This window comes from Aquila chrysaetos, chromosome Z (assembly GCF_900496995.4).
Source record: "Aquila chrysaetos chrysaetos chromosome Z, bAquChr1.4, whole genome shotgun sequence".
Lineage (NCBI taxonomy): Eukaryota > Metazoa > Chordata > Aves > Accipitriformes > Accipitridae > Aquila > Aquila chrysaetos.
Window position 1 is genome coordinate 62580592 of NC_044030.1, and position 10000 is coordinate 62590591.

At 42.0% G+C, this 10000-nt stretch overlaps 1 protein-coding gene across 2 annotated transcripts in view; it reads left to right on the plus strand.

Moving 5' to 3' along the window:
• THBS4 (thrombospondin 4) overlaps positions 1 to 4512 on the plus strand; it is a 39683-nt gene extending 35171 nt beyond the window's left edge. For both annotated transcript variants that reach the window (XM_030005249.2, XM_030005250.2), the window contains exons 21-22: positions 2154 to 2293; positions 4289 to 4512. In XM_030005249.2, coding sequence (XP_029861109.1) covers positions 2154 to 2293; positions 4289 to 4350 — 202 coding nt within the window. In that variant the 3' untranslated portion in view covers positions 4351 to 4512. The remainder of the gene's footprint in view (positions 1 to 2153; positions 2294 to 4288) is intronic.
• The last annotated feature ends 5488 nt before the right edge of the window (positions 4513 to 10000 follow it).

A 10000-nucleotide genomic window follows, 5' to 3' on the forward strand; every position in this document is an offset into this window, starting at 1 on the left:
TAGATAGAGTGCAGATACATGTCTGCCTAAACTGTTGTTTCTCAACACCTAATTCAGATGATAACCTAAGAATTCGTAGTATGTCTGGACTTTGCACTGATGAAGCCTTATACCAGGTTAGACTTTTGAAATTCAGCCTGCAGTTCTTTTCCTAGGAAAGACAATTCCAAGCTAAGCCTGTTTGTAACTGAGGTTTTTTACCATCTGGCTGTTGTAACTGTGCCCTACCTTAACAAGCCCTTTTCTGGCTTTAATACCTTGTTTTCCAAGCTACTACTGGCCACTGATCTGAAAAACAATGCATTTCAAAATTAATTAATTTTGATCTTTTATAATATTTTTGCTGGAATTGTGATAGTTCATTTACATATTCTGGGATAACAGAATTAATAAAAGTTGTCCACTTAAAGGTTGAGATCCTAAGATCAGTGATTATCCTGATGTGATAGATTTGAGATTACACAGCATATATTCAGAAAGTTTGTCAAAGCTACATAATGCATGTTATCTATTCTTATTTTGCTATTTGGGGGGAAAAAAAGTTATTACAAAAAAAAAAATTCACCATTCAGGAGGAAACGTTTCACTCCGCAACATCCAGATCAGCAGGAATTATACTTGTAGATCATGGTTGATGTTAAAATGCAAAAAATAAACTGCTCTGGCATCATCAGCTCAGGTTTTGCAACCTTACAATAGAACAGAAATACAGGTAGAGTCAGTTGTTCTTCAAAAAATCACCACCCTGCAGCTGAGATGCAGTAACTTGATGGTATAATTATTCTACTTCCCTGGTGCAAAGCACAATCTTCAGCGGTAATTGGAGTGCGCATGTTTGACTTTATGCTAAAATGGATTAAGAACATTTATAATGTCAATTATTGTGTCCCAGCCACAGGGAAGCAGTGAATAGATCTTGGGTGGCAACATTTTTTAGACCAGGCTGTTTGTGAAGCTGCTTCACAAGCAAACATCTGCCTGTGGTTGCAGTCTCTTGAGCCAGCCTACTTAATGCCCCCTGCAACTGGGAAAGGTAGCAAAGTCACTGTCACACAATCCTTTAAAAACTAAAGGCAGCCAGGCCTAAAGCAAACCTCTGCCAGCTCTCTGTCCACATCTCACTATGGTCTGTTTAGGCGAGATGCCATAGACCATAATGTGTTTAGCAAAGGTTTTCTGAGGCTTCAAGGAAGCCTAGGAAAAAGTCACTTGAGCCCGCCTCTCCCACGGAAATTTGAAAGACAACAAGTTCTATTCATTGTACAGATACTTTTGAACTGCCTCAGCAAATCAGGAAATAAACTTAGGCATGTAACACGAATTTTTTTTTTTCTTATTTTATGAAAAGACACAGGAACTTTCTTTCCCTTCACCACTCGCTATTTTCTTGCATGTCAGACCAGCAGTGTCCTCATCCAAAACAGGGCCCTCCAGGCTTGTCACCCTCTTAAGTCATTTACCTAGTACCCCTGAGGCCGAGGACTTGGTGTAGACAGTGCTGCAACAGCTCAGCTGGCTCCAGCGTGGTCCCGCTCAAGCCCTCCGTACAGGGCACACGCTGGGGACCTGGCAGGGCGCAGCTGTTCCCAGAGCTATTTGGGAATTTGCTCATGGGTTTTCTAACAAGAAGATGCCAGATCATCAAAACTGGTCCTGGAATTAATCATATTCACATTTTTAAAGAAATCTCACAGTCAAGTTTAAGATTCCAAATGGTTTGTTTGAAACTTTGCCTATTTAAAAAAAAAAAGGAAAAAGTTTAGCTTCAAACTGTGTGAGGCAATACCATCTGGCCTTCCTCAACCGATCTAATCTGGTTCTCCCTTTCTCCTGTAACTATCGACTGTGGAACTTTTCAAGAGTTAAAGCTCTCAGCCTGACTAACTAAGGAGAAAAATATTCCAAGTCTTTTGTAGGCTGTGTAAAAAACCAACAACCACCAAATGCTCTCCCTGCACAGCTCTTGCAAGCATGCAGCATTGCTCCAGTCCCCAGCCTACCGAGGAGCTATCATCTTAACTGCTTTTTCTCGCCTGGGCTAAATGGGAGGACAGCGTGTCGAAGGCTCGGGTCACCATGGATAATGAAAATACTTCTATGAATGCTGCAGCCTTGGAAAAGACCTAACAGAGCTTCTGTTTGCTTTCATTAAGGGCAAGATTTTATGAAGGCTCTGACCTAGTGGCAGACTCCGGTGTAACTATAGACACCACGATGCGTGGAGGACGGCTTGGAGTTTTCTGCTTCTCTCAGGAAAACATTATTTGGTCCAACCTGAAATATCGTTGCAATGGTAACGCTGCTCTTATGTCATTTTAGCTAACAACTAGCAAGTGACCATGAAGAACTGGTAGTGTGGCAGTTGGATTAAGCCATTTTGCATCCTTTCCTTTGCTTTTCATTTACAAGTTATTCACAGCTGTGAAACGCCTCCCCCGACACCAGCAGCACACTGCAGCCCAGCCAGACGGAACTAACACCTCACAACCACTCCTCCCAGAGCAGTCACTCTGCTGCAGAGTTTGTGCCAGCTAAGTAGTATAGCTGTCATCAGAGAATTAGAAGCGTTATTTAAAACCAACCAACCATAAGAGCTGTACATGCGCAATATACTGAGGCCATCATGTATGTAGGATGCCTCAAGCTCTGAATACAAGGTGAAATAAACCTAGAGAGCCAGTGGGATCAGTCACCAGCTGTCAGTGTCACTCGTGCACTTGCTGGTTGCTCCTCTCTGTGGGAGGACAAGATCATAAGATGCCCTTCCTCCCCTGGAGGAATCCTTCTCAGACTCTATGGGAGTGTGCTGGCTGGCTTGCTCCTCAGGGTAGGAGCCTCGCAGCTTAGCCCTGATCTCCTACTATATGGAATAACTCAAACCTTGGTTACTCACACAGAAGCTGGTCATGTCAGGGTACTTCTGCCCTGGCAGCAGTTCAGCTAGCGTGAAGTGGGATTGGAGGGGCTGCCCCCCTCCTCTCAGCATCAACCCCGACCCAACCAGGGCAGCCTTAGGAAATAAGTAAGTTACCAGCCAAGCTGGAATAGTTTCCTTGTCTGCTTTCTGTGGATCCAAGAAGCCCAGCCCAGGTCTGCAGCAGATACCGCTGCACAGCCAGACCCTGGCTCTGTAGCTTGTTCTGGCGATGGACTCTGGCTCTTGGGCACTTGGTACACCTAGGCTGGTGCTTGGAGGTCATGGTTAAACAGAGGAGCTTCTAGGCAGTGCTGCTTACAATTAAAAATTACTTGGTAAGAGTCTCAAACAGTATGTGGCTTGCCAGAAAGCATGTTTCAAAGCTGCCACTGAAGTCACAGATACTTTCCTGGCAGTGAGCAAGGCAGTGGCTTTGCTGCAGGTGCTGCAGCAAGTCAATGAAACCCACTCAAAGAAGTCTCTGGAGTCCCCAAATATTCCTGCTTTCATTTCAGACAAGTTCCTACATTTGCAGAAAAAGCTTAAAAAGAATTTTCAACCCTCAAAAAAAAGAAGTGATCAACAAAAAGCAAAGGACTTGCCTCTTTTTTTTCTATATTGTGTGTATTTATATAGTTACATCCTTTTTTGAGTTTAGAGTTACCTGTCCTGCATCAGGGTGGAAATAACCAGAGTAAAGGTGAGGTCATGCAGTTGAGCATCATTGCTATGGCTCCATCTTTGGCTACAGCTTTAGCTTTGGCTGCAGGTTAGCTCTGTGGCACTCCAAATAAAATGTTCTGGGATCTGGCAAAAGCACACTGCAAACTCAATGCTTCAAACAGAACTGTAGTTACTTTTATGACATTGACTCATCTCCAGCTCCCTTCGCCAACTTTTAAGTTTTTCTACCAGTTGCTATTGGTCCTTGGATTAATGTTTCTGTCCCTTCTTGTGGCGTGGGGAACCATCACAGGGAAGCTGAATTAGGATACATGAAAAATAGAAGTGCTGACACTACGAACATGTCTGGGGTGCAGAGCATGACGTTCACTTTTTCTGCCTTTCTGGTCAGTACCTATTAATAAAAAATGTAAGAGTGGAAGCCACAAAGTTTTCAGGTGGAAATGTAAGTTGAAGACTGATAGTACTCCATTATGGGCTGGCACTGTAGTACTCACTGTCTTGTTAGCCTCTCTGTGCTTCTCAGTGGTGTACAGCTAAAACATTCCCTGTTCATTCTTAATGTGTAAACAAAAGAGAAGGCATATCACCTAAAAAAAAGAGTAAGTAAGTGGGTAACTCATTAATTTCAGTGCTCCTTGATTTTGTCAGAAGAGACTAAACTTTTGCATGTTTTCCTGTTTTCAGACACCATCCCAGAGGACTTTCAAGAATTTCAAGCTCAGCAATTTGGCGTTGGTGATATTTAAGAAGGAAAAGCAAACTAACATTGCTATTGCAAACAATAAAACAATGTATTTTAAATCCTTATATGACTGTTGTTTTAAGAGTGCACACCGCAGCTTGTTCTCATTGATGTGACTGTCACAACTTTTTTTTTGTATAAAAGTGAAAATAAAAAGGAGACAAAATAGAGTGGGGCTTCACTTGTTTTCAAATTTGCCCTAAAATCTAGGGAACAGCATGTAATAGAGTGACACTGGCTTAAAACATTCTCAGGAGAAGTTTGAATCTATTGCCATTTTGGATTCCATATTAAACAGGGTGGGGATGAAAGCACGATTCTGCCTATCTGCAATGTGTCAAAAACAACAGGTTGCATCTGGGCATGAAGTGGTTGGGAACTGTCTGGCCATGCCAAGGGCTTTCTAGTACCTTTGCAGTCCTGCTAGGAAAAAGTTTTATCATCTTTAGGGCAGTTTAACTCCTTTGGACTTTGGCAGACCTCCTCTAAGAACTCTGTTAGACCTCCCTGCTCTCCTACTGCCAGAAAACTATGAGTAACACTACCACATCCTGTAAAAGCGTAAATGCTGACTGCAGGGCATAGTAGTCACATCTTATGACTTGCATGTGACTACAACAAAAAAAGACATGAAGATAAATGCAGAATCACCTATGGAGAGAAAATAATCCTAACTTTCACATACACAAAGCCAGGCTTTCACCTGCTGTCCCCACTCAGAGCCAAGCTATCTATCTCAGCAGGTACTACAGTCTTAGAAAAATGTCACCAAATTAAAAACTCAAACCACTGCATTAAGCGTTAGTAACCATTAGGAAAAGACGGGAGAACAAAAAGTAAAAAACATTATATCACAATGTACTCTATAATTTAAAGTATAGAAAGGTGTTGGATACTGTGTGCATTTCTACTGCAATATTCTTTTTCAAAATGGAACTAGGAAAGGAAGGGAGGACAAGCTCCACAGACAGCTGAAGGGAAGGATATTGCAGCCTATAGGAGAATAAAAAGGACAATGGCAAACAGTACTTCAGCCTGGGGGGGAGGAGGAGGGAGGAAATAACACACAGCATGGGAATACAGTGAGGTTTTTAAAAATCAGAAGTAGCTCTGAGAAAATGGATGGACAGCCATGGCTCTTTCCCAGCACAAGAATACAGGGGAAATGCTGAGTTAAATAATTATCAGCTGAGAGAAAAAAAAAAAAGAAAAAAAAAAAAAAGAGAGAAATAGTTTCCTGTTCTCAGTACAATAAAAATACCCTTAAGGTTTATGGTGCTACCAAAGGCTTGGGGTATGGGAAGAGTTTTCACCACAGGCTTGTCCACCATTGCCAAGGCTTCTGGGAGCAGCACGGCCCTGGGACCTGTCCTATGATTCTAGAAACCCACAGCAAAGACCACGACACAGGAGTATTCCTCTGGCATGGCGCTTCATCATGAAAGATCCTCCAGTTCCAGTCCTCCTTTCCCCTTGGCTTCACTAAACATAACTTCACCCACCAGATTTTCAACAGAGGATTGAAAGGCTACTTCAGAGCAACACAGAGGGCATTATCAAACTATGCTTAAAAGGTGTGAAAAACAGCCATCTTCTTCTAGCTGAACACAGGCTGAAACTGCAGTATCATTCATGAACAAGAACACAGACTGTGAAAAATGATCATGTCCAAAACAGGATTCTAATTAAAGTTTACAATTTATTACATGAATAGAGACAAGCAAACAGCGCTGGGTGCACCGGCAGCCTCTGCTCTACCAAGGCACACACTTCACTTCCAAAGTAATAAAAATATTATGTCAATCATTAGGTATTCAGTGGGAATACCACACTCCGTGGCATCCACAAAGCTCAGGGAAAGTAGAAAGGATGAATCAAACACTAAAACAACAGTTGGCTAAATTAATGATTGAGACCCAAATGCCTTGGACAAAATGTTTACCATTGGCACTTTTAAATATAAGAACGAAGCCACACAGTGAGACTGGATTATTACCATACGAAATGTTATATGGTATGCCTTATTCTCACGGGGTGCCTCTGGGGAATAATGTAGTTGAAGATAAAAATATCCGAGAATATATAATTACTATTGGGAAAAGATTAAAGGAACTAAGAGAGATTGGGATGTTGGCTCAAACACCACCTTTAGGATTTACAATTCATCAATTAAAACCGGGAGATAAGGTTCTAATAAAAACATGGAAGGAAGAAAACTTATCTCCCCTCTGGGAAGGACCTTTTCTTGTTTTATTAACTACAGAAACAGCTGTGAGAACTGCTGAAAAAGGATGGACGCACGTGTCGCGAATAAAAGGTCCAGTGAAGGAGTGGAAAATGAAATCTGAGCCAGGAGAAACTAAACTAACCATCAAATGAACTTGAAGAGGCCTTACAATTGACTGGTAGGGGTATATGTGTATCCTTACAGACTCCAGACCCAAGTGAATCCCAGCTCATTGGCTGAGGCCGTGAAAAGAACCATTGTCGTATGGGAGGAGTACCCCAACTGACGGCGCGGGACAGCAGAACCCCGAGTCGAGCTAGTTCTCAACTTTGTCCAATTTGTCGCCGGTGCAGTTTGTATCTTATTTGCCATTGTTATTACTGTGGGAAATATATAATCCATTATAACGGATCACAACAAGTATCTTTAGTGACCACACTATCTCCTTTTTGTATTAGATGTAGACGTATTAATCAATTAGAAATACTAACAAGAAAAAGATATTTTTGTTGTTGAACTAACAGGGTTGTAGTAATATAAGATAAATTGCTGTGGGAATTTTATTATGACTATTTCTATATAATATATACAAAACCTTTTAATTCCTACCAGGGAAAACAATAATGGGGATCATTTAAGCATTAAGATACCTATAAAAGACACTGAACTTTTGGAACATAGCACACAAATTGGACTAAGAGCTGACCCTATAATCCCTCGAGTGTTTAGGACAGACCACCTCTTAAGGAAGAGGGCAAGACCGGATAGGGAACTGGTGGTGCGGCTAAAAGGGTCTGCCAAGGGCTGCAACCCCCTCAGGGCTATGGCCGCCGACCACTGTGGCCCTTACTGGACCTCTTCTAGTTCTACTTGGGGTGAGTTCTTTGACCCTGGCTACTGAAAACAACTGCAGTCAATGTATAGTGACCACTAGAAGGGGACGAATAAGCTCCCTAACCTTAGTATATCATACTATCTATGACTGCAAGGGTCAGAAAATTGGAAGCTGCATTTATACCAAACCCAGTATGCTCTATGCAGAGAAGAAAACAGAACTGTATGCTATGATCCAAAGGAACTCCCTTATCAATATTGGGTCGAGATTAGAACAAATGATCAAAATGGGAGACTAATAGGATCAAGTAAAAAATTACTAATTTAACCATACCCGCCTGGGTATCCTTTGATGCATGTGATGCAATTGACGACGACCCAGACACAAATTGTGGGAGTGTAGAGTGGAGAAAATATTATTCAGAACAACCAAAGTATTTATGTCCAGGAGCCGGGCATTGCCAAATTAATGCAAACTACCGACGCTCTGAAACGGCAAGATATCAATCTGCCCACTTATGTGGCAGGAGGGGACTGGGGGGTGTGTGTTGGGCAACCCAAAACTGGGGATATGAAAGTCATTGTGGGAAATACAGGACTCCATAACCGCGGGGCCTGTAGATAAAAACTGCACCACCCGTAGCTGTAAGCCTGTCAACATAACTATTAAAAACCCAGAAAATTGGAAACAGAAACAAATAGTTTACCTTGGGCTTAAAATCTATGGGACAGGAGGGGACCCAGGCATTGTCCTGAATTTACAGATCAAAGAAAAGTCTAGAGAATCAATACAACATCGATTATTGTTTAACTCCTTTTATCATGAAATAGAGACAGGAGTAAAAATATGAAATTCCCACAGTTGCTAAAAATTTATTTGTAAACCTTGCAGAAAATATACTAGACTAATACATTTGGTTATACAAGGAATACAGATATCTGCTGTACCTGTTGATCCAGAATCTGGAAGAGAAAAGGCCAATTCCCTAATAATAATAAAAACAAAAGAAGATCCGAGATTGATACCAATTCAGCAAGTTAACTTAATCGTTAACACGATTGGAAATGAAAACATGAATCAATACCATAAAAAAGGAAATGGGGGATTGTGAAATATATTAACCTGATTCGTGTCAATATAAAACAATGATAGGGCTGCATGGTGAAATGTGACCCTCTCTGCATATGTAATCTTTAACCGTTTTGCTTGATCTTGTATAACCGTAGGCCTAAGAGAAGTAGGAGAGTATGTATATAGTTCTTGTTTCCTGCAAAAGCCATATAATAGTAGGGAATTACGAAAGTTGGAAATGAAATAAAATCAGACATCAAGTAGAAATTGAAAAATACTTTACATGGTCTCTTGGAAGTAGTGGAATCTTATAGTTGCAAAAGAATTTGCAAAGGTTTAAAGAAAAGGGGGGGGGATTGATATAGAGAACAAACTGCTTATTGCTTAATGATTGTCTCTCTGTAACTATACATACCAAGGACTGGTGTTTGTCAAGGATTAAGCCTGTCAGAGACTGGTACTTAGGAATGATGAGCAAGAAGGAACCAAGAGTGATCACAAGACTTAATTAAGTGTTCGAGGAATTTACAATCTTGTTAAGAAGACACAAGTAGAGGCCTTGCTTGAATAGATAAGGCCGGAAAAGATAAGAACTCCTGCCTTTTGTTCCCATCCTTGTAGATAAATTAGCTTAAACTAACCATATGGTGCTATACCACTAATGAGAACTTAGATAATAAGAACACTAACAAGCACTAAGGTATCAAAACATGTAAAGGACCATACTGCACAGAATCACCTGAGGAGGGTCAAATAACGGACAAGTGAGGAAGACTATGGAAAACCACCAGAGGACTCCTGAAGACCACCAGAGACCTTCAATGCGCCTGCGTAAAGGACATTTGCATATGCTAATAGTTTCCCGGAAAACTAATGAATATGTATAAACATTTCTCAGGAATCTAGTGAATATGTATGTAGAACCTGTACTTAACCTGCACAATTAGACCTGACGGGGTGTGCCTTGGTAGAGCAGAGGCTCCCGTGCACCCAGCGCTGTTTGCTTGCCTCTATTCATGTAATAAATTGTAAACTTTAATTAGAATCCTGTTTTGGACGTGATCATTTTTCACACAGACCATAAAGCAAATTTACATTGTCCTTATCATGCACTTGCATTTCACTGGATGCAGCCCCTTCTCCAACCAGAAATCCTCTCTGAATGGTTTGGGTGCAATCCAGGCAGAAGGCAGTTGCTTGTAGTATGCCCCCCCCGCACCCCCCCCCCCCCCCAGTGCACACCACGGCCGGGACCTGCAGTACATACATTTTGCACAAGTGGTCTCCCCACAGTGGATGCGACAGGCCTGGCCCACCCTGACCTGCCTGCAGCATGTGCTGGTCAAAGCATTGCAGCACACATGAGCTCCATCACAAAACATGACTGCAGCTGGTCCCCGACCCCTGCCAGCCTCTGAACCTCCGCCCAGCCCTCCTGCCTGCAGCCAGAGGCTCTGCTCCCCCTACAGCGGCTGGGAGGGAGCACGCTGGCTGCTTGCCACACCAGTTTGCCACCTTCGA